Genomic DNA, 24,057 nt, shown 5'->3' on the forward strand with positions numbered 1-24,057 from the left:
ACAAGTCACTAACTCTGAGAACACTTCTGCAGCGAGTCCACACAGGAGCAGCAAGGGACCCAACCAGGGATTGTTGATTTTCATTAAAAAAGTGCCAAAACTGGTCTTTCCACTTGGAGTATATTCATTAGCTGGCGGCGCCTGAGCAGGGGAACTGGTGCCATCTAGAGTCGTCCAGCAGCAGCAGGTGTCAGTGAGTGACGGACGATGCTTGAAAGACAGGGAGAACCTACTTTACGTCTTAAAACCACAGATTATGTTTGCAATGAAGTAAAAAAAAAGAAGTGCGTAAACAAAATGAAACAAAACAATGTTGATGTGATAGAGCTCTATATGAATACATATAGCGGTTTATTTATTCGATGACATTTTTTAATAGGTGCACACTATTGACGGTTAGTGGGTGCTTAGTCATCTGTTAACTCATCTGTCATTTACTGCTCGTGTTCATGTTGACTTCTTGGGGTTAAGGTGTCACTTCAGGGATACAGGCTGCCCACTTTATAATAGTAGCCACAATGAATGTTAATAAATGGATAATTATGCTTTTATAGGCTTATCCTGCATTCATATTTCAGCTTTAACTAACAGTTACTCATGGACTCTTACTGCAAAGTGTCCCCACTGATGTGGTACATTCATCGCAGCAATGAGCCCGATTCACAACAGCAGATCTTTCAAGAACCACCGGGTGTCCGGCTCCACTTCAGTACCACTAAGCTGCAAAGCAACCATGAGAATGTTGGGTGAAAAAATTCTCATCCCACTAGAATACAAATGCAGGGGAACAATAACGGATAATTACTATTCCGAATACTCACAACATGGCAGAAAACAACAATTAACTCATTGTAACTCAGACAGTAGCAATTACCCCAAAGTACGTGTGAGAGTTGATGGGCCAAGCCCTCTGGGAAAGGTCTGGTTCTTTGTTTGACCTGTCAGAAATGGATGACTGTCAACAAATCATGAAGCAGTTTACAAATGATCAAAATACAGGTGTAAACTAATAACCACATGAATGCACATGAAAATGTTTTATCCTCTGCAATACACACGCTTACTATCACTGCTGGTGCAGTTGATCTATTCGACATTGACCATGCACGTGCACGATGAGCCGATTTCCTCCCGCATTTAAATTCAGCATCAAACTTAAAAGCACATGGAGAGAAAACTGACAGGAACGAATCCCACGGAATCAATGTATTCTCATTCTGAGCACAAAGCTCATCCTTAAAAATCAGATTTACAAAAAAGACAAAACAAAAAGGAATTCAAAGATAAGGAAAACAAAAATGCCGTGAACAAAACTAAATACAGCAAAAGAAACGTGTCCTGCTGGCAATCTTCTTCTTTTTCTGTGCCAGTAACGAAAAGTCTGAGTGGACCTCGGCTCCCCGGCAGCTGCGAGATCAGGCTTTTACCTGACCAACTGTCATGGTGGAGTCTTCTGTACGGTCACTACACATTCATTCATTTGGTCAGTTGGCATTTTGACACGTATAGAGCCTTTCCTGCTTCATCATGTGCTATCTGAACGTGTATTTCTATATATTTCAGCAGGAACTCTGCTCTGTGCTGTGGTTGCACTCTTCCCTGGAGCCGTGGGTGTGAGCCCAACCTCTGACAGCCTGTGGTTTCCGCTGTAGTCTGTAGTACTCAACAGGAGGCCTGAGATCGAGTACTGGCGTCTTAAACTTGTGTACTGTTGGTAGCAGAGGACTCAAGATGTGGTTGTTTTTTTAATTCACCTGTAGGTGGAGCTAAAAAGAGTAAAATTCCAGATGACATGAATGTGTCATTATTTTTTTTCATGCCATATGTTCTGCTGTGGGCGGCACGGTGGTGCAGTGGTTAGCACTGTCGCCTCACAGCAAGAAGGTTCAGGGTTCAAGCCACGGCACAGGATCTTTCTGTGTGGAGTCTGCATGTTCTCCTGTGCCTGTGTGGGTTCTCTCCGGTACTCCGGCCTCCTCCCACAGCAAATGCGAATGTCTTGGGGGATTGTCCTCAAAGACATGCAAATGAGGACCAGGTTAATCCAGACTCTAAATTGACTGTAGGTGTGAATGTGAGTGCTAATGGTTGTCTGTCTCTATGTGTTGGCCCTGTGATGGGCTGGCGACCCGTCCAGGGTGAACCCCGCCTCCTGCCCGAAGGTTGCTGGGATAGGCTCCAGCCCCCCCGCAACCCTTAACAGGATAAGAGGTAGAAAGTGGATAGATGGATGGATGGATGGATGGATGGATGGATGGATGGATGGATGTTCTGCTGCTGGACACCAGATGTCTCCTTCTTGTCTCTAGAGTCGATTATCTCTGTTTGTGATCTTGGAGGCTTCCAAGTTCCGCATTAATACTTGTGTGTGTCTGAAGTTTTAATCTGCTTTCAAAATATTTGTGTTCCACATCATGTTCCTTGTCCATGCTGATAAAAAATCACATTTCCAATGAGCACCAACGGATGTGAAAACTCTTCCAGAGTCAAACTCTGCTCATCCATCATTCTACGCAGTGAAGCTCAACTGTTTGAACAAGATAAACACAATTTTGAGTACTGGGGGACTTCGTTATTTGTCAATATTATCAGTATAATCACAGAGTTTTATTCATTCAACCATGCAAAACTAGCAGAATGTTCATGTTCATGATTTGATACAAACCACTGGAATACAATCCACACCACCAGTCAGAAGACTGGACCCACCCTCTCATTCCATGTTTTTTTTTTCTACTTCCTACATTGTAGATTCAATGTACGCCTAAACATTTATATTTATATTGATATTAGACATGTGTTCATTCATAGTTTTGATGCCTTTAGTGAGAATCTACAATGTAAGTCATGAAAATAAAGAAAAACCATGAAATGAAAAACTGCGTCCAAAGAGGTGGTGGTGTATGTTTAATGAAGATGGGAGGATGGGTGCAAAGTAAAATCGATAAATTAGGAAAGAACACGAGTCCTTAACCTAATCAGAGTCAGGGAACTCTAATCTGAGGCGTGACATCACTTCCTCTACACAGCTCTTGTGTGATCAAAAGCCTGGACGGAAGTCTCTCTTCATCTTTACCAAAGATGGCCGACCGGGAGGAGGGGATTGGGCCCCATGTCCTTGTATGCAGTTGGGAGGGCTGCCATGATTTTGACTGTGGATTTCTGGACATGTTGAAAGCATGTGATACGTGTCCAAGCTGTTAAAACCACGTCAAAAGGATGCGTCTCAGTTCTCCTCCCTGCTGCTGTGAACCAGATGAAGAGGTCATTTGCTCACTCATGAGAGGTCACAACATTCCACATGCGTGTCATTTATTTGTGAGCCTGGTTTGACTTGTAGGATGACACCCATCCCAACTACATCATCCCTTCATGAATGAGTAATGAAGAGGAACTCATCAGCAGATTTGCGGCCACCACAGCATTTCAGAGGCCAGCGGATTGTGCTGACGTGCACGCCGGCTCTCAGTAACAAGGCGACGAAGGTGAATAACAGGTTGATCATTAACCGAGTGGTTAAACTCTCCTAATGAGCACAAAGTATTTGGGTAGATGAACAGCAGAGAAACTCTCCTCTACTAATGACAGGAAATGGTCAGTTGGCAGCAAATGATTGGCGCATCAGTCGCTGGACTGGAGGCTGCTTGGAGGCGGTCACAGGGACCTTCAACCACCAAAATCTTTTCAGTTCCTGTTGAGTCCCAGTGGATGTTTCTGTCGATTTAAAAAAAAAAAATCCCTGGAAGCTGAGCTATCACATCAATGTATCAATGTCAGGTGACTTTTGACCTTTGACCACCAGAATGAATTCATCCTCAAGTCCCAATGGATATTTGTGCCAAATGTGGAAAAAAAAAAACCCTCCCGAATCTTGTTGAGACACAAGCTGTGATTGTGGGACTGGTATTATTGGACAGAGTTGAACAACATCTTCCTCATTGGCCTCCACACAAAAATAAATCAGGAAGAAACCCCAAAAAAGTGTTTTTTTACAAACGGCCTATTCTAAAATAGTTTCTTTGTTTATATCTCCAATTTTATCTTTCTAAATAAGTATTTGTGGTTCCTCGTGCTGAATAAAAACCTGTCATTTGGGGATTTCAGGCTCAGGTCCTACAAAGCAACATAACCAAGACGTTTCCCTGACAACAAACAGGCTAAACATTAGCTTCACGCAGCAGCAGTCTCGTGATCGCAGGCGTGTCGTTCAGCAGCAGATATATAGACTGAACATTTGACCCTCCCTCCACGAGCAGCCACCACAAATACTCCCACTGGTTTGCATGCAGCTTGTTAAGGCTGGTCTCTGATAGCAAGACACACACACTCACACACACTCTCTCTCACACACACACACACACACACACTCACACACACACACACTCACACACACACACACACACACACACTCACACACACACACACACACTCACACACACACACACTGCAGTGGACTCAGAGACTCTCACTTTGGGCTCAAACGTGAGTACAAACTCTCTTCTCAAACGCTCTTTTCTTTATTTACTTTGAATCATTTCTTGTATTGTTGCTCTTCTTGCGATTGTCCCATTCTGCATTCTGCCCGAGCAGCTAAAGAGATTAACATACCGCTATTATTCTAATCTGATGATGGGTTTCTGGCCGCTAACAACCCTGAAAGAACCAATTATTTGCAGCTCTGGAGTTTCATTTGAAGTTTTAAGTGGTTTTATTTCACTTTGCCACAATGGAATTACACTGTCATTATATAACTGCTGCTGAGCTCTGCAGAGTGCTTGAGAAAATAATAGAAAGAATAATACAGTTTTAATTCAATATAGTAACATTTTAAATTGATCATATCTTTGAGTAACTAACAGTATTAAAACGTGTACTATGTCTACGGGTGAAACACCTTAATTTCTCAACATATTGAGGGTGTTTTTACCAGGTTTTTAACATATAATGAAAACCTTAACTGCACCACATTATGTTCCTAATTATTTTCCTCGTGCCTGCAAAACAAAATGGCACATGCTGTTTGTTCTGTCAAGAGTTATGACCCTAATAAGCCCTTTGAGACAAACTGTTTGTGAAAACGGGCTATACAAATAAAATTGCCTTGCCTTGCCTAATAAAGGGCCCTAGACTAGGGAATAAGGCCCATAAAGCTTCTTCCTCTTGGTTACATGAGTGAGTAATCATTTTTCAGCAGTTAAGAACCACTAACTTGTGTACTTCTGTTTCTGCAGGGAATCACTGGACGGTTGCGGTCACGATGGATGTCGCTCCCACCTTGATTCCCTGTCATTTCATCATGAAGCCTGAGAACAAACCCTGTATACCTACCTAGCAGTAGCTCTTTTGTTCTCTGTTAACTCCTTTGGAGCCGAACCAAGAGGCGATCGCCATTAATCAAGCACATCAACACATACTACCTCACTAGGTTTGCCTCTGACACAGTAAATCAGTTCGCGATGGATACGGCAACTCTAACAACCCTCGCTGCCGCCGCCACCACCACCCTGGCTCCGGCCTCTCAGTCCGACATGTCAGGCTACTTGTGGCTGTTGGTGTTGGGCTTCATCATCGCCTTCATCCTGGCGTTTTCAGTGGGAGCCAACGATGTGGCCAACTCCTTTGGGACGGCGGTGGGCTCCGGGGTGGTCACCTTGAGACAGGCGTGCATCCTGGCTTCCATCTTTGAGACGGCGGGCTCGGTGCTGCTGGGGGCCAAAGTCAGCGAGACCATCCGAAATGGCATCATTGATGTGAGGATGTACAACAACTCTGAACACATCCTGATGGCTGGATCAATCAGTGCAATGTGTGGTGAGTACTCTGATATACAGAGTAACTGAAGCGCCCCTGAATGTTGCATCTTGGTGGTCCCCACTGAACCCAGTCCCGGCGTCCTGGTTCATGTTCACACCTGCAGGCTCGGCCGTGTGGCAGTTGGCTGCATCATTCCTGAGGCTTCCCATTTCAGGAACTCACTGTATTGTTGGCGCCACAATCGGTTTCTCCATGATAGCCAGAGGTCACCAAGGGGTCAAATGGATGGAACTACTCCGCATTGGTGAGAATATACTTGGTGTTCCACTACATTTAAAGCATCTCTAAAATGCTAAACACCCGATCTAACTAAAAGCCGATCAGAATCAATGATCTCAAATGTCTTCTGGTCTCCAAAGTGGCCTCCTGGTTCCTGTCACCTGTGCTCTCCGGCATCATTTCAGGAATTCTCTTTTATTTTGTTCGCAAATTCATTCTAAACAAGGTAAGTCATTTCTGCCACAGTCATTGATTGGTGTCATTTGAATTAATCAGAAGTGTCCAGGTCCCTGGTATGAATTTGTATCAATGAGTACTTGTACGTCTACAGCAATAAACAAAATACTGCATCGCGCTATGACTAAGCAGCGCCGAAATTGAACACCTTCTCCTTTAGCCCATTCTACACTCCTTCACGGAGTTGGATTATGATCTGCCTCAGAGCTTTGGCTTAATCTTGCTGACAGACAGTTTTCAGTCTTGGGACGATATTCAGCTCCTGGTTTTAATGATCTGATCTGGTTTTAGCAGGTCAACCTCATTCCCACATACCAAGTATTACTACTGGATCATACTGTATGAAGACGACAATTTTTTTCATCATAAAAGAGTTATGTGATAGATTCTTGCACGTTTGATTATCTGGACTTCAACATTGAAGCGTCAGTAGCCAGTTCAAACTTCTTTGAATAGCGAATAGAGAAAAATAAAACAAGTTCATGACACTTTAGGTCCATTAATACTTGATCTCCTTTTTGCAAACTGCCTCATAACTGAACAATCTCAACCATTTTGTATCCATTTCAACATCTAAGCTCCAGCTGTGGGAACCTGTAGAAGGACTAACAAGCAACTAGGTTTCAGTATTTATCTCATATAAATGTAAAAGAGTTAAGTACTGCAACCAGCTGACCTCACGTGTCATCGTGTGCAGACTGACCCCGTCCCCAACGGCCTTCGGACTCTTCCCATCTTCTACGCCGTCACCGTGGGCATCAACCTCTTCTCCGTCATGTTCACAGGGGCTCCATGTGAGTACTGCGTTTACCTCCACGCCTCATGTTCAATGGACTCGTGTTCACTGAGGCAGCTGGAATCTCCAGAGCAGGAACAGGTCTTGGAAGTGGAACACACCAGGAATCCTGATGTAGAAATATGGTAGAATGTATTTCTCAGGCTGGTACTTCCACCAGAGTACAATCAGAAGTTCTTCCGCAGTGGTATTTTCAGTACACACGTTTCAAATTTAGTGAATCGTAATCATGGCCGCAGGTTGAATGCGAGCTCTGTATGTGTGGTTCTATTTAATTCCACTGTAAGGAGGAGAATACTTGTTTAATTCTCGAAAAGTACGACCCCATTCCGAGAAAAGTGATGTGAGTGAAGTGTTCATAACGGCGTGTACAGGGTGTTTTATCAGCGGCTGCCAGCCTGCTCTGCTGCTCGCCATCTGATTACCTGAGTGTGTACTCTTGCTGATATTGTAGCCTTTGAGGGCTGAAGGGGGTTGAGACCAACAAATCTCATGACCTGCGCAAACATGATCTGAACATGTAAAACCCTCGGGTACCTTTTTCAGAAATGTTGAGCTGGTCCCCTGATCTCAGTACTTTTACTGCTGTAAAAACAGTATCAATAAGTAGAATACTCTACTTAAAAAAAAAAAAAAAATCTTTTACTCCTTCCAGCCCTGATCGTTGCTACAAATTTTCATCCTTTTTCAGTTTTGTTTTGTTTTATTGTTTAATGATGTAAAACAACACAAGAATGCACGGAATCCCTGGATGTATAAAATTTTGCAGGGAGATTATTACTTCCTGGGTTATGTCTATGATTAGCAGCCACATTTGGGCTACATGTAGCCTCACACACACACACACACACACACACACACACACACACACACACACACACACACACACAATCCTGGACTTTTGAGAAGTCCTCAATAAGTTTTCTGTGTTTTCCGTTAAGAAAAAAATTAACTAAAAAGTAGCTGAGACGAACCGTTGTGGATATTTTCACAAAGACAAATTTCTTGTAATGGCAAGAAAACAGAAGTCTTCCAGGACCTTGCAGATGATGTACTGAGGGTACTAACAGTTTTTCCCCTGCCCCTGTGTGCATAGTGCTGGATTTTGACAGGGTGCCATGGTGGGGTACTCTGAGCTTTTCACTGGGCTGCGCCATCGTCACGGCGTTGGTGGTTTGGTTTGTCGTCTGTCCAAGGCTCAAGAGGAAGATCAAACGTGAGTCCACTTCCTTACAGGGGACTTCCACTCAGACGTTATAGCGCAACCATAGACTGTGTCCTTTTTTGTAGATTGAACAAGTGGACTTTTTCTTTTTGTTTCAAACTCGTTAAATCACAACTCTGTTAGAAACTGACGAGTCTGCATCTTCAAAATTCAGACTTTGCGTGTGGTGATTGCAGTCACAGCTCTTCAAACCTGTGAGTTTTTACTGCAAAATATGAATCCTTTAAAAAAAATAATTTACAGGCTGGATGGAAAACATGCCAGGTTCATTCGTCCTCTGCACCAACAGAGGGCGCACTTTCACGTGTTCTTGCTGTCACAGCAGAGGCCTGAGGAGGTCTAAGGAGCTTCACCTGCACACTCGTTACCTTTGACAACAATGCTTTTGTCCTCTTTCCTCCAAACAAAATCAAAATAGTGCAAAACTTCATTCAGCCTCTGAATGTCAGCTTTATATCTTCCATTTATCTTGCTGACGTTCACAGGCAATGAATATGAAAATGAATCCGATGACATTTGCTTTTTGAACTCCAAACCACTGGGGGAGGGGCAACAAAAACACTAAGGTTGTAGTGAGTTGTTTCGGGGGGCAATAATTAATTCTCGGACTGATTTTAGTTAGTAATTCGTTTCACACAATCAGCTGCTGCTTGTTCGTCAGGAGAAACAGCCGCTGCTCCCTGTGAAACTCCACTGATGGAGCAGAACGAACCGCCTTCAATGCCCCGCGACCTTCAACCCCTCGACCCTCAACCCCAAACTCCTCCAGCAGACCGTCAGAATGTTGCTTTCCATCTTGGAGGATCAGAAGAGGCAGATCTGGACAATGACATGGAAACCAAAGACTTGGATATCAGTAACGGTGAGAGCGCGTCTGAAGAAATCTAACCAAAGGAAATTCTGAATTTGCTGACTGACTAAATTAAATTCCTTATTTTCAGAGATAAATGGTACTATTGGACCCATGATGATCACGGACCCTCACAGCGGACGGTTCCATACGATCCACAAGGATTCTGGCCTTTACAAGGACCTGCTTCACAAGCTGCACAGAGCCAAGGTGGGCGACTGCATCGGGGACAGCGACACGGAGGAGCGGTCAATACGCAGGAACAACAGCTACACCTCTTATACCATGGCCATCTACGGAATTCAAGGAGATCCCAGATTCAAGGAGGGGATGGATGGCGGCCTGCAGAGGAGTTCGAGGGTGGGCAGTTGCAACAGCTCCAGCTCAGCAGTGACCAACAGCAGTTCAGCCCAGGACGTGAGCGTGACACGGGAAGCTGGCTGGGACCTTCCTCCGGAGGAGGATGAGCTGGAGCTTGACCCGCCAGCTGTTTCCTTGCTTTTCCAGTTCCTACAGATACTCACGGCGTGCTTCGGCTCCTTTGCCCATGGAGGAAATGACGTCAGGTAGGTGGAAGTGGCATCCTCTGTGGAACTTGGAATGTTCAGAGAATTTATTCCTAACTTGCTTCTCTCACCAGCAATGCCATCGGTCCACTGGTGGCACTCTGGCTTCTGTATGAAAATGCCTCCGTGATGTCTAAAGCACCCACTCCAATCTGGCTGCTGCTTTATGGTGGAGTGGGCATCTGCATTGGGCTCTGGGTCTGGGGCCGAAGAGTGATCCAGACCATGGGCAAAGACCTGACCCCCATTACACCCTCCAGGTAGGCCACATATGCAGACATATGCACACATGTTGTGTTAGTTTAAATTCTGATCAAGCACGATAACGTCTCTCGTATAGTGGCTTCAGCATTGAGCTGGCGTCAGCCATGACAGTTGTGGTGGCGTCCAACATCGGTCTTCCTGTCAGTACGACGCACTGCAAGGTAACCTGACACCCAGATATGAAAATCCAGAGAAGGATCAGCTGATGATTAACTCTCCTGTCATGTGACCCCAGGTGGGATCTGTGGTGGCGGTGGGATGGCTGCGCTCCAGGAAATCCGTCGACTGGCATCTGTTCAGGAACATCTTCATCGCCTGGTTCGTCACAGTTCCGATCTCGGGCCTCATCAGCGCCGCCATCATGGCTCTGTTTGTGTACGTGATTCTGTGAGGCCGCCGCTGCTGCTGCCAGACTTCCTGTCGTCATTCTACAGCAGCTCGAAGACAATGAGGAAATGTCCATGAACAATGCAACACTGTGACACGGTTTATTCTGTATATATTTGAATAAAAGCAATGTGAATCAAAATTTAAATGATTAAATCTTGACAGAAATCACTGTTCAAATGCCTACACTTTACAAATCGGCTGCAAAAAGAACCAGAGGTTGCTGAGTTTGAAGGGTTTTCTGTTTCTTTTTCTGCGTGATTAAATATTTTGTATAATCTCAAGTACTTTGTTTTTATTTCAGGTTAGCTTGACATTCACCACCCAAATATATGGGAACGCGTCTGTACAGTGTAATGAAAATCAGCTCTGCCCTGAAATCAACAAATTTTATACATCTTAAGTTACTTCATTGTACAAATAACAGCTGGCATGTGTCTTATGTTGCTCGTCTCTCTTTTCAGGCACGATTAGGCGACACTGATGAATATAGAGACGGTTCCTCTTTGCTATCTAAAGCTTTACGGCAGCTTCCTCCAGGGGACAGAAACACTCTGAGCTGTCAGGATTCACTTACTCTGCTATTCAGGGCCGATTTCTTGGACATCAGCCTGACAATCACATGACTCAGAATGATCAAAACAGGAAGTCCTACGTTGATAAGCTCTGTTGTAGGAGCCCAGGTGGGCTGGGTTCCTCTGTGCTGTCAGCAACTGACCAGCAGCCACTTTGACGGTTACTCAGGGCCCCAGTAAACGAGCACCATTCAAACCAGTTACCAAAGCTTCCCAGCACTGAGCCGAGCAACTTTCACATTAACTGAGAAAAATGTAAATAGATTAGGCCCTACCATCATGTTTTCTTCTTTATACTCTATGTTTGTGTATGTTTCACAATATGGCTGATAACATTGTTGACTATGGAGAAGGTTCATCTTTCCTAAAGTCTGGTGATGAAATGATACACATTATTCAGGTTGCATTTCCAACCTGCCACAGAAACTGATGAGCTACCGTGTTCTATTCTCTGTGTGTTCCAGATCAGGTCTGGTAACGCTGGCGATTACACAGACGTTTCCTCTCTCTTTGCTAAAGGTACAGATGGGATCCATGGACCAGACGGTTTATGTGCATTGCAAGAAAAAATAAATAAGCAAACAAAAAGGGAGCAAATATTTTCTGCATCTGAACCAGCTTGTAGGCCAGTTAGTGAGTCTGATGGACCCAGACTGAAAATGTTTGCTCTCTAAACAAGAACTGGAGCTGCAGATCTTATTAGATGTTTGGAAGACTCCAGAAATGTTTCCAGTGACGGCTGTGTTTGTTTCTTATTCCACGCTGAGATACTTTGTTCATGACGCTCTGCTACACATGCATTTGAATTAATCAAAAGTCCAGCTACACATTCAAAGATGCTCATAGTTAAGCTCTTTAATGAAATGATACTGCATAAATCTTTCGTGTATAATTACCAACACTCCTTCTTCCCACCTCCGTCATCTGGGTCACATGGATAACTGCAGGAAAATGAACCAGGCAGGCAGCATTTATCTCCAGAGCACAGCAGGCGACCCCAGGGATCCTCCATATGTTGTAATACATGGTTCTGACAGCAGATGGGAGTATTGTGTCATTTAATGAAACACGACCTGCGTTACACCTGCGCCTGCAGACAAATTAGACACATGTAGCGCAAATTAATTGACATTTCTGCAGAAACATGTTGGCCTATGTATTCATGTCTGTTAAATCAACACTTTGTCCCGTCCTCTCATGTTGCTTTAAAAAAAAATCTCTGATATTAAGTAGAATCATATAAAATGCATTTTTTAATGACTGCATCTGACAACTCCTGCAGGCATGTACTCAATCGAGGAGCAGCGTGTTTTTTTAATCTGGTTATTTTATTGCAAAATATGTCATAGAAGCATGAAAAAAATCCATAAAAATGGCATAAATACCCTTTTTATATGAACATTTTCTGTCTGTGTACCAGAAACAACGGAGGCAACAGAATATATCTGTCACTGCTCTTAGTAATTTATCATTTCATCAACATTTAATTAATCTTTTTTGGTTTTACTCTTAATTACTGTTAATGCTGCTGACTTCCCTTCAAAGTTCTCATCTATTTTTTCGTGAATCATTTTGAAATCATTCATCAAAACTTAATCTGTCCAACTGTATGTTTATTTGTTTTCAGCCTAAAATACAGGCGATTTATATTTAATCCGAGCAGAGAAATACCATTTATACTGTGAGAAAGAAGGGAAATGAGTTTAAGTTGGCTTTCTTTATGCGAGATCTAACTAGTGATAAATTAAATACAAAGTCACACGTCACGACTCACAGCATCACTAAATAATCTAATCCAGGGAACAAGCTACATCTCTTGGAGCATAATTAATTCAATCGAGGGGTAAAATGATATCTTTTGCTCTCAGAATTACTAAGAGGGAACAGGTTCGATCTCGCGGCCTCCAAATGAATAAACAGTCTCTCTAAAACCTTAAATGCATCAATTTTTCTTTCTAAAGTCGCTCAATTTGTCTCATACTATAATCAAAAAGTGTCAAAAGTTTTTTTTTCGTGTCAAAGTCGGATCGGTGATCCACTCGGTCACTCTTAACTGTTCTCAGACCCGTTTACGCTCAACAGGGGGATTATTTTGAAACCTGACACCGGAAGTTACATTTGGATGGGTTTTTTTTTTTTTGTTACCTTGACGATTTAGGGGGATTTTTTTTCCCAGCGACGAAACATACAGGTGCGTTTTGACAATTGCGCGTAATTTGCTGGCAACGAGATTAATACGCGTTTACCGTGTGGACGCGGGATGATGCGGGGAGAGGACGAGGCGTGTGCAGCGGAGCGCGGCTCTGCCTCCAGCCCTTCAACTGGGGCGCACATCCACTCAAACAAGCTGCTGTAGTCTGGAGCGGATTCACGGGAATACGGAGAAGCGAGGCTCGCTCCTCTACCGTCCCAGCAGGCAGGTGTCTCTCAAGACTCCCACCGTCTTTTCGTTTTTCCTTGATGTCTGGGATTCCTGAGCGAAGCCGGTGATGTGCAGCCGGTGTCCGACAGATGTGGCACCCCAGCAGCAGCCTACAGGTCGGCGTCACCACGATGATTTGAATTCGTGCAAGACATTCAACCGTGTATCAGGATCCGTCAATAACTGAAGCCGTCTCCCAGCACCTGGACCGCTCTCTGCTGACTCGGTGTCTGCCAGGCTCTGATAGCATCTGCCTCTGCTTTGCGTCTCCCACTCACAACTGATGACCACCACAGTTGCTTCTCTGCTCAGCTCACGGACCGATAAACAAGCCGTGCGTCGGGACACGTGAACAGAATACTACGGTTTTCAGAGGAATACGTGAGATAACATCTATAGTGTTGGACAGAGGACATCTTCGGCTGTCTGCCTCCTGATCTCCTGTGGTGGGCTTCGGAGGACTGAGCCTGCTCATCACCATCATCATCATCATCATCACCAGCATCACCAGCAGCAGCAGCAGCAGCAGCAGCAGCAGCATCTGCCACTTCAAACAGCAGCCTGAGGGAGCAGAGCTGCTCTCCGGCTCAGGACCTGTGGACGCTGCGTTCTGAGAGCAGCATGAGATAATTGAGGACCAACAAACAACTGGCTGATCTAAGCTTTTTCCTCTTCAGCGCTGATGAAAAGCTCCCAGTGTGTCAGTTGACTGGCAGCGGTGTTCCAGTCCAGGACAGAACCAGCAGCCGAACTGCACGCACAACCAGGGCCATGGCTCGTCCAGGATCAGGGTTGCTGGTACCCGTCAACGGGCTGGGGTACCCACCTCAGAACCTGGCCAGGGTAGTGGTCTGGGAGTGGTTGAATGAACATGGGCGCTGGAGGCCCTACAGCGCGGCGGTTTGCCACCATATTGAGAACATACTGAAGGGGGACGCGCGGGGAACCGTAGTTCTGGGCCAGGTGGATGCCCAGCTCTCTCCTTACATCATCGACCTGCAGTCCATGCATCAGTTCCGTCAGGACACGGGTAAGAATCACAAGTCACATGTCTCATCACGACGGTAAGAACCAGTCGCACAGACCTCTTGGCTGGGAACCCATCAGAGCAGAACCATCCTCATCTCTCCGCTGGACGTCCCGTCTGCGTTGGGATGACCCACAGGTTGAGCCGAGCCATGTCGTGACCGCAGGACGCAGATGAAAAAGTGCTGCAATAATTTATTCATTAATAAGCTCTTTATGTGGCAGCCAGCACGCCATGACCTTGTCAAAGGTCACGGTGTTGGAGGAGAGGGGCATCGATCAAGCTGATGAGCTGCAGCTCGCTGCAAAGCTCCTGGCGGCTTCAGGAATGACATCAGTTGTGTTCGTTCGTAGGAAACAGCCCAGTCGCTGTCAGTCTGTCACGTTACTGGAGTGATTTCACTCCATGTGACCGAAAACATATTCAGCTGAGGGAAACCTGATTATATTCTCGACACTGACTGTATTGTCCATTGTTGTGACGAAACAAACGCGACGTTTGATTTGTTGCAACGTAATTAGGAGAGTGAACGCTGTCACACTAACGTGTCACGCCAGAGTCCTGTCAGCCTCAGTGCTGCCTGCCTTTGTGTGCTTCTCTACTCGCTGCTGCCTTTGGAAATATGACTTATATTTTTACTGTGCTCCACCAAAGCCCCACGCTCCCAGGGCCTGACTCTGTGTGTGTGTGTGTGTGTGTGTGTGTGTGTGTGTGTGTGTGTGTGTGTGTGTGTGTGTGTGTTCATTGTGCTCCAGCGTTTGATGCGAGGATGGAGATGTTGTGGACATCTGTTGGAGCCGGCCTCAGAGAGATCTCAGCTCTCTGAATTATTCGTCAGGGCTAAATTCTGCTACACAGCAGCTCCTCGGCAGCGCTGAGCTTCAATTACAAATCATGACTCATTTTATGTTGGATACTGTGGGGCCTGATGCTACACTGAGAAACAATATTTCAGCACCTAATCAAACAAGCGTCAAGAGTGAATCACTCGCTTGCTGGAGGGGTGGAGGTGGGGGGGTCACGGCCAAGGAAGAATCAGGAACGATATTTAATGTTTGGGATTTAATTGACAGGACTTGGCAGTGATCAGGTCTGTCCTTGGGGGGCCGAGCCATCCCGAGGTCTGGTCCTCGTCGTCCACGTAGAGCTGATGATGATGACACGTGTGGGTCGCTCTATCTTGATGTCCATGTCATTTGAAGCGGTTGTTTATTGATTGCTAGGCGTCTGTGCTGCCGAACACTGCAGGCTGCGTCCACCCGTCTCATTCCTTCATCCTCCCTGGAACATCTCAAAGAACTCTTAACGTCCACTGGGACTCAAGGATGACATGAAAAGATTTTGGCAGTCAACGATCAAAGGTCAAGGTCCGATGTTGTCTCACATAAATGCTTTATCTCTAAAACTCAAAGGGGATGTTCCTAATTTGCTACAAATGTCCAGTATGACTCGAGCATTAACTGAATATTTTTTTGGTGGTCAAAGGGGAAGGTCACAGGTCAGGGAGGCGCAGAAGCGTGGGGTGGTGTTTGTAGTTTTGTTTTGATTTCACGTGGATTATTTATGTCAGATTTTAGCTGATTCACCAACAGAAACGCACCGATGTTCTACACGTCTCTCATGATGGTGTCATTGCAGTGTCATCACTGCCTTGGACATTTCAACCATGAGACAATCACCAGTCAACATATTACATTTTGTATGGACAGTAACTTTGGACTGGCCGTCACAGTGAATGTGGGGGGGTAAAGGATCCCAGACTTCTGTAAAACAGATACAATGACCCCGAACCGCTATCTTGTCTTCAACAGATCTGGCCAGCTAACGTAAATCACACACACACACACACACAAAGTCCCTGAAATGTCATCATGGATGTGAAACAGCTGAGGAAGCCACAAGGAGCAGAAAACCTTCGAGACAGAAAGAACCGCAGAGGAAACATCACAAGGCCGTTGCTGCTAAAGGTTTTATTTTTCATAAATAAGGAAGTAATTGAAGGGAGCAGAAAATCCCCTCAGCCGCCAGCAGCAGTGTTCGTATCAGTCCAAGTCTCCCAACATCAAATAAAGACCAGGAAAGATTAATCCGCTTTCCTCTAGGGCAGTTAAGAGCAAACTGACCCATACATCAGACCTTGATGAGGACAAGAAGCAGAGAAAAGCTGGTGTATGAGGGAAGACAACACGGAAAGTATTTGACTTCGCTAAATAACGCTGTAGCTTTCTGAGTTCCCCTGTCAGCTCACTTCTTTTCCTCCCTTTGAGTCGGCGTTTTCTGATGGGAAGCAGCAGAGTCAGTCAGCTCACGTCTGGCGTTGGCTGGCTGGAAGAGGAGCCACTGAACTGTTTGTCAGCCATTACCGAGGCGCTGGGGCTAGGCCTGACGTTTATCACCCCTCATTGTGCTGTTGGGTGGGTTACCTTCCCCCTCGGCTGGGATAAACCTGTCATGGCAGGCTATGCTTGACAGACAGCAGGCTGGACACCCGCCTCCTCCTTCGTCCTCTGCACAAACTGTCCCCAAACGTGGACAAACCTCTGTCTGTCAGGGCACAGCCATCGATCAAAGCTCCCATGAGGCCTGGCTGCCGCGATGTTGTTGCAGCGCTGTACGCTCAAGGAACCACACTGAGCTGGTTGTGATGTGGATCGCGATACATCTGTTTCACATTGACGTTTGCTATATTTGTAGCTCAGCAGGTCAGCCGCAGCCACTTGCTCTGGTGCAGGCATACGGAGTGTCCCTGTGGGGAAACCCCATTCTGTTGCGGAGCCATTGAGCTCGTCCTTGGAGGCTGTTTTTTGGCAGGAGCTGCAAAGAGAGTTGAGTAAGCTTGATGTCCCCTGCGTGTGTGTGTGTGTGTGTGTGTGTGTGTCCTGTGTGTGATGCTGCGCTGAGCCAGCTTTGGCAGCCGTGGTGTTTGTGTTCTGTCCCCGCAGTCTTTGTAGGGGTGCCCTGCTCCCCTGTGGCTTTGGGAGGAGCTCCTGTGGGTTGGAAGCAGGCAGCGTTACTCCAACTAATGAGACAGCATCAGACCGTAGTTTGTCTCCCGACTCCTCCTGATCAGAGCGTCATGACGACAGCACACACACACCACAAGATGCAGCCCGGCTCGTCTCTCTGGAAAGCAGCCGAACACACACATCTGTGTTTAGTTGGCATTTAAAACCCAGGGCACTGGGTTCTTCCCTGCACAATATCTTGGGAAGCACACGAGTGAACCCCAGCGTATTGTATGCAGTATGAGTGAAGGCTCAGAGGCTTATATACAGTGTGGATGAAAATCTGGCTGAAGGCAGGTAGTGGCTCCCAGCCAAGGGAGATTGATCTGTCCTTCCCCCGGTGGGGCATTTGAACCTCTAAACACTGCTGCGGACCGATCCCCTTCACTCCACCTACTCCAGCACCACAAATACATGAGCTTATCAGCCATTTCCATCATACACTAACTCCTGTGGCCTGTCTGATGGATTTCACACTGCAGCTTTTGCTTTCTCTCCCTGGCTTATGAGCATTTATCTATTCTGTGTTTCATGTTAGGATACAGGAGGAGTGCAAAAGCTGAGAGAAGTGCAAAAAAAACCCCCAAAATTATGGACGTAACACCTTTGAAAATGCCTCCTGAATTATGACAGATTCCTCTGGTCCCTCACCATAAATCCACTTAATGTGTGGTTGTGATTGACCCACGGTGAAAAGGTGAATGGACACAACATAGCAGATGAAAGTAGAATTGATTTTATCAGGTAACATACAGGAGAGAGAGGAAAGTCGACAGTATTTTCAATTTGACAGGTTTGACTGGAGAAACAAGATACATTTTTCCAAAGTGCCTTTAACCACTGCACACTTGTGCTTTGTCATTATATCACCTACAAACATTGATTCTTGGAAAATTATACTCCATAAAAAAGAAAGTACTTTAGCGGTACACGGCACGCTCTGCAAAAGTGTTCTCTAGCAGGCACACCTTTTTTTGTTGTACTGATTGATGATGTCAGTGATTTAATTGGAGTAATAACTGGCTGCATGTACTAAAACTTATTTAATATCATTTAAATTCCAACTGCCAGACAGTCAGTACCAGCTGGTAGCTGAAATTAGCCATGGCTAATCTTTCATTTGGGACATTACTGTGAGACTCCAGAGACTAAGGCAGTAACACACGTGCGCCGCGGTACACGACTACTGTTTCATCTGATCGTCTGTCAACACACAACTGGACCGAACCGCAGAGAAACCACGGCACTGCTGCTTTGGCTTTTCTGACAGCAACGTAGCAGGTGTTCAAATAACGTGGGTCCGGTGGGAATCAGTGCTTACATTTACTAGCTGGGCTAATTAGCTTCTGCTTTCAGAGTGGAATACTAACTTAGGAACATGGTGATTCCTCGAAATGTTGAAAGTTGTAAAGGGTAGAACTGATTGCAGCTGACGGCCGACACCGTGTGGGTTTGTTGAAAAAGAAAAGAGGAACAAATGTCAGATAGGAATGCTGGGAGGCTAATGCTGCATTCATGTGACGTCAAACTAATCAGAATAACGAGTCTCCAACTGAGAAAATTCACATGAACAGGCCCTCATGACAGGGATGACATGGCTCGGAGGTAGTGTGGCCGTCTAGCAACTGAAGGGTCGCTAGTTCGATCCTCACTTCCTCCGGTGACCATGTTGAAGTGTCCTTAAGCAAGATACTGAGGCCCTAAATGCTCCTGATGGACCGGCGACCCGTCCAGCCACCCGTGACCCTGATAAGCAGTATAGAAAATGGAGGGACAGACGGATGGATGGATGGATGGATGAGGCCCTCATGACGTAAAATCAGCTCTGGTACCAATCGACGCTGCTAAGATGTCAAGCAGAGCAGTATCTCCCAGTGGAAACGGCTATCAATGTCTTGTTTAAACGCTCTGAGCATTAAAATGCTGATCATCTCCTTTGTAACATTCCAAGAATGACAAAATTCTGAGTAAGCTGTTGACTGGTTAAGGAATATGAATATTCCATTAATAATCCTGTTTATTAATTTGTTTCCACAAATTCTAGATGAATTACACACTGAGATGCTCTTGATTTGCATCCATGAAAGACAAGTAAGTGAGATAAATGTTTTTTTCCGGTGTTTTTTCACTTTTTTTCATATGACATCTGTGACTATAGTGGTACTTTGAACCAGCGTTGTATCACCAGTTAGCAGTGCACTGCTGGCTATAAATATTTCACTGCTGTTCACACCCAGACTCTTGATGCACGTTCCAAACATGCTGTATTAACAAAGAATGCTCCCAACACCTGACTTACACCAGCATGTCCCACACGTCTTGAGCTCAAAATGCACAATTTGATAAAATTGCAAAAGTGGAAAATAATCAGTCAGAATATTCTGATCGCTTGACAACATATTCAAAGAAACAGTTTGGGGTTGTTCCATGTTAAAAAACAACAAAAAAAAAGTTCCCCTTGACAGTCAGAATCCGCTGATTTTTTGTATAGTTTTTAATGTATTTAATGAAACATTAGAAATGACAAAAATCTCAACATACTGCCATCTGCAAACCATGGACAGGCACATTATCTGTACAAGGCTGATGTTAAAGCGTCATTTTAGCTTAAACGCTGCAGAGGTTTCCTGCCTCCACATCTTCTTCTACGGACTTAAAAAAATAAACATCTTTGCTCGTCACAAACCCCCACAGAAATCACAACTTTATCATTTTAAAAATGTTTTTCAGTGAAAATGCAAATAATGAAAATGAAAAATAATTCCTGTCCAACACTGCCAATCATATTACAATCCCAAAATAATTGCAATGAGAATTTTTTGGCGATTGCAGGCTCATTTCTTAACCGTCATTCCTTCTGTGTCTAAATTCTTTGTGAATCTGATCATATTTTAGTCGTTTTTCTGAGGTTGGGGGGGTTGTGGGTGTCACGGGTGGTTGATTGATTTGACTCTTGGATGTACTCAGTAGAGTCATTGTAACTCACCTTTCCTTACACAAAATGTGAGATGAAGTCAAATTTCACCTTGATTGTGTGAGCAGTGTGTGTGTGTGTGTGTGTGTGTGTGTGTGTGTGTGTGTGTGAGCGCGTGCGTCTGTGCTGCTTTTGTGTCCCTGGTTCTGGTTCCCTTGGTGCTCAGTGTTGTGAAATGGCCCGTGTGTGACCGCACTGATAACCCCTATCAGTGGCGGTTAGCTGCCATGTTGCAGAAGTGGAGCGTTGTTTGTTTAAGTTGCACAGGCGTGAGAACCTCCTCTTCTCTCCCTCTCTTGTCCCCCCTCCCCTCTCCCCTCCCCTGGAGAAATGCCCCCCCTGAATAATTACAGGGACAAAAACAGAGGAGGACAAAGACGAGATGCTCACTCACTCATGTCTGTTTTGTGTTTAGCTGACAAACAGTAGCTTTGGTCGTGGTTACCACATATAAACTTGCTGAGCAGATGCAATTCTGCAGAAGGAGGCAGTGCTTTAGATTTAATGAGTTTTTGTACATAAATGCGTGTGGGAACTGTTTTGGTGGTCTGTGGGAGGAAGCTGCAAAAGAGGATACGTACGTGTTAAAGGTCAGGTGCTGCACGCATCAGTTCTGCCTGTGAAATCCCACTTACGTCAGAAGAATGTAGCATGAGTGAAGAGCGGAGAGCAGAGACTTGAAGCCGCAAAATCAGAATAGAAACATGAAGACATACATGTAGAAATACGCACAGCACCGTGGCATTGGCTGATTCACCATGAAATGCAGAAATGAAACCGCTTTTTTTTTTCCCTTCAGCATTTTGGTGCTAATGTGTGGGATAACACGAAAGATGAACAGGCCATTTTCTTCTTCTCTTGAATCTTTTTTGTTGTTGTTGTTATTAACAAGATTAGTCAGATAGTTTTAGCAGAATCTGAATGATTCCTTGTTGGTGTGAAGGTGTCACTACTCAAGGCTCCATTACAGCCCCAACCAGCTGGCTGGGTTCCATTTAGATGTCGGCAGAAAAGGAATTTGTGCGACGCTCCAGGCGGGGGGGCTGACAGAGGTGAGAAGAGAAGCGGAACAGAGGGAGAGGTGGAAGGTTTTCCTGATGGAAAGCGACAGTCAGAGAGGAGGGAGGTGCACGGACACAGGAGCCCGTCAGCTGTGCACACTCCCTCACACATGCAGCTTCAGTTTTTAGTTTTAGTCTCAAGATGAGCCTGTTGTAGTGTGCATATATCTGTTTATGTATGCATGAATAAACATAACCCATTACAATTGTTGATTTAATTTGTTGACTTCGGACAGTGCACATAAATCAGAACACGAGCAGTAAAATCCAAATGTGCCTGAATTTGCACAAATGCTAGGTTTTAGCCATCAACAGCCATAAAGGACGCATCTAAACAATGTTCTGAGTGTATCAGAATATTCAGAAAGGTTCTGAGTACACGTTATGTTCTCTTGTTGAGAGAATTGTTGTACTATCAAGCATTTATGGGATGTAATTAGCTTTGTGTTGTGTTGAGGTTGGTCTGAGACCGAGAGGCCCAAAGGGTAGTTGTTAACTCAGTCCTCCGCCAAGGGGAAAAATACCACTAATGGCTAATATCCTGCCGATGGCCCAGAACCGTCTGCAGCTAATATTACCTAATGTCTTCCCACCATATATCATCAAAATCCCTCCATTCGTTTGTGAGCTATCCTGCTGACAAACAAATAAACAGACACACGTCGGTGATTACATTATCTGCTCGGTGGAGGTAATAAATCACTGGAGGGGTGAGAAGCACCATCAGGAACCAGATCTTCAGGGATTTTAGTCCCCGAACCATAAAAGCTGCCTGATCATACCTGAACTGGGAAAATCAGCTAAAGTTATTGGAATTTTAGACGGATATTTTCCTGTTCTGGGATTAATTTATGTACTTTAATTCATTTAAAGCGTCACAGACTGCTGAGCTTTGAGGCTGTTGTGCTTTTAGCTTGTCTGTCCACATTCTTGCATTCGTCCAGGGATGAGCGGCTGTGCAGCCTTTGGCGGGGGGGGGTAGTAAAGGTGTCTCTCCACATCTCCTCTTCACCTCTAATCCAGCGAATCACCACTTTTAACTTCTACAGTGGATATCTTTGCTTTGATCAAGGAAGCACCTTAAAAGCTGCTGCTGCATGGCTGACTTATCAGGCTGGTGTGGGAGGTCACTGAGATCTGAGGCTGTCGCTGGCCTCCGTCCATCAGCCCGCCGCCGCCGCCACCGCCACCGCCGCTGCTGCTGCTGCATGAATAGTAATGAGGCATCGTCCCAACACTGTTAGGGTGAGAAAGTGTCGGTCTCATGCCTGCTGAAGTGTATCACAATCAAAGATGTTGAGTTAAACACTGCCAAGCTTTCTGGCACTTTAGGCTGTAAGAAGTCAGTCTTTGAGTGTGCAGAAGAATATTCTTGTCATTGAATTATTGTACTCCTCCCAGTAATACGAGATACTGGGAAGTGAGCTGCCAGTCACGTCATCACATAGGTTAGAAAATGTGATTTGTTAATTGATTATCAATCCAGCAGTGTTTCAACCCTGAACGTCCCCAAAGCATCCTGCTGCTACGCTACTGAAAGCAGATGTTTTGTAGTTCTCATCTTGAAAAGAGACACCATGTTCCTGGTGTAACAAATGGGTGTTTCCTCTACAGAAGTGTGCAGTCTAACATTTCCAGAAAGCATCTTTTACCTGAAACCAGAGCCACCACGATGCAGCTGTGGCTGCCAGCAGATGTAGCCAGCCGAGCTCAGATCTGCCTTCATCTGCCTCTGAGAACGCAGTCGCACAGCGTGTGACATTCTCTTTTGGTCTCAGCACTTTCAGTCGTCTTACAAAATTGTACTCTAAGCTCACTGTAACGCATCGGCAGCATGACAAATTGTTAAAGCCCAAATTAAAGCCCAAGATGCTTTTGAGAAAGCCATCTTGGTAGTAAGACAGTCATCACTTTTCCAGCGTAAGCAACTGTGATGGACGAAACAAGCGTCCTAAAGACCTAACACACACACACACACACACACACACACACACACACACACACACACACACACACACACAGGCACAGTCACTCGGGGCAAACTCACCCACACCAAAAGTCCTTCCCTCTCCCGTGTTCCCAGTCGGAGCCTGGATTCTGTGAATGTCTGTCACTAAGCAGGTTAAAAACGTTTGAACCAGAACAAAAGTGAGCCGGTTGTGTTCCGTTTTTGTTTTTTTTGTTTTTTTTAGAAATATATGTTGTCAAATATATTTTCTGGATCTGGACGGATGAGTTACAGTGACTTGCTGAATTAATAGCTTCTGCCTCAACTGTGTTCTTTGTTTCGTGAATATAACCATGTGGAAACTAATGTTGTGAAAGTGGTGCACATTATTCCTGCTTATTAGCATGTTCATGCTCATAGCAAAGCCGCAGGCCAGGGGCTCTTCAACTGGGCTACGTGAACCTCCAGGGACACACAGTTACATCAGGGAGTGAAAGAATCGCTCGCATCTTCTCTCTGAACCCTTCATTGAAAATACCCAGTTTTATGTTATTCCCTCTTGCATGCATTTGTCCTCTGAGTGATCCATCTCGTTTCATAAACCTACCAGCCAATCAGTGGCAGAGTAGGGTCGCAGGCGGGTCGCAGGCGGGTCGCAGGCGGGTCTTTCGGCGATTCATAGGCCTA

General features: G+C 45.2%; 2 protein-coding genes and 1 long non-coding RNA gene across 4 annotated transcripts in view; 2 read left to right on the plus strand and 1 right to left on the minus strand.

Annotated features, from left to right (window-relative positions):
• Positions 1-273: 273 nt before the first annotated feature.
• On the minus strand, positions 274-13,541 carry LOC147260650 (uncharacterized). Its single transcript, XR_015116650.1, has 4 exons — positions 13,180-13,541; positions 11,830-12,023; positions 6,947-10,408; positions 274-2,527 (listed from the first exon to the last, which is right to left on the minus strand). It is a non-coding gene; the product is annotated as an uncharacterized LOC147260650 (long non-coding RNA).
• Positions 4,258-10,614, plus strand: slc20a1a (solute carrier family 20 member 1a). Its single transcript, XM_086207348.1, has 11 exons — positions 4,258-4,482; positions 5,232-5,811; positions 5,918-6,058; positions 6,174-6,259; positions 6,968-7,064; positions 8,163-8,282; positions 8,953-9,153; positions 9,233-9,707; positions 9,782-9,967; positions 10,048-10,132; positions 10,207-10,614. Exons 2-11 carry the CDS (start codon positions 5,457-5,459, stop codon positions 10,360-10,362), a joined length of 1,902 nt encoding a protein of 633 aa, XP_086063474.1. The 5' UTR covers positions 4,258-4,482; positions 5,232-5,456; the 3' UTR covers positions 10,363-10,614.
• Positions 12,983-24,057, plus strand: part of dtx1 (deltex 1, E3 ubiquitin ligase) — a 50,289-nt gene continuing 39,214 nt past the window's right edge. The window contains exon 1 of one of the 2 annotated variants that reach the window (XM_086207346.1): positions 12,983-14,385. In XM_086207346.1, coding sequence (XP_086063472.1) covers positions 14,127-14,385 — 259 coding nt within the window. In that variant the 5' untranslated portion in view covers positions 12,983-14,126. The remainder of the gene's footprint in view (positions 14,386-24,057) is intronic. The other variant, XM_086207345.1, reaches the window with a different exon arrangement.

This window comes from Aulostomus chinensis, chromosome 6, assembly GCF_037954235.1.
Source record: "Aulostomus chinensis isolate RoL2024-O1b breed Wild chromosome 6, RoL_Achi_v1.0, whole genome shotgun sequence".
Taxonomy (NCBI): domain Eukaryota; kingdom Metazoa; phylum Chordata; class Actinopteri; order Syngnathiformes; family Aulostomidae; genus Aulostomus; species Aulostomus chinensis.

Coding starts and splice junctions, on each gene's coding strand:
- slc20a1a (XM_086207348.1), top strand. CDS start 5,457: ATGGATACGGCAACTCTAACAACCCTCGCTGCCGCCGCCACCACCACC. Junction 6,059..6,173: donor GATGGAACTACTCCGCATTG/GTGAGAATATAC, acceptor TGGTCTCCAAAG/TGGCCTCCTGGTTCCTGTCA. Junction 6,260..6,967: donor GCAAATTCATTCTAAACAAG/GTAAGTCATTTC, acceptor CATCGTGTGCAG/ACTGACCCCGTCCCCAACGG.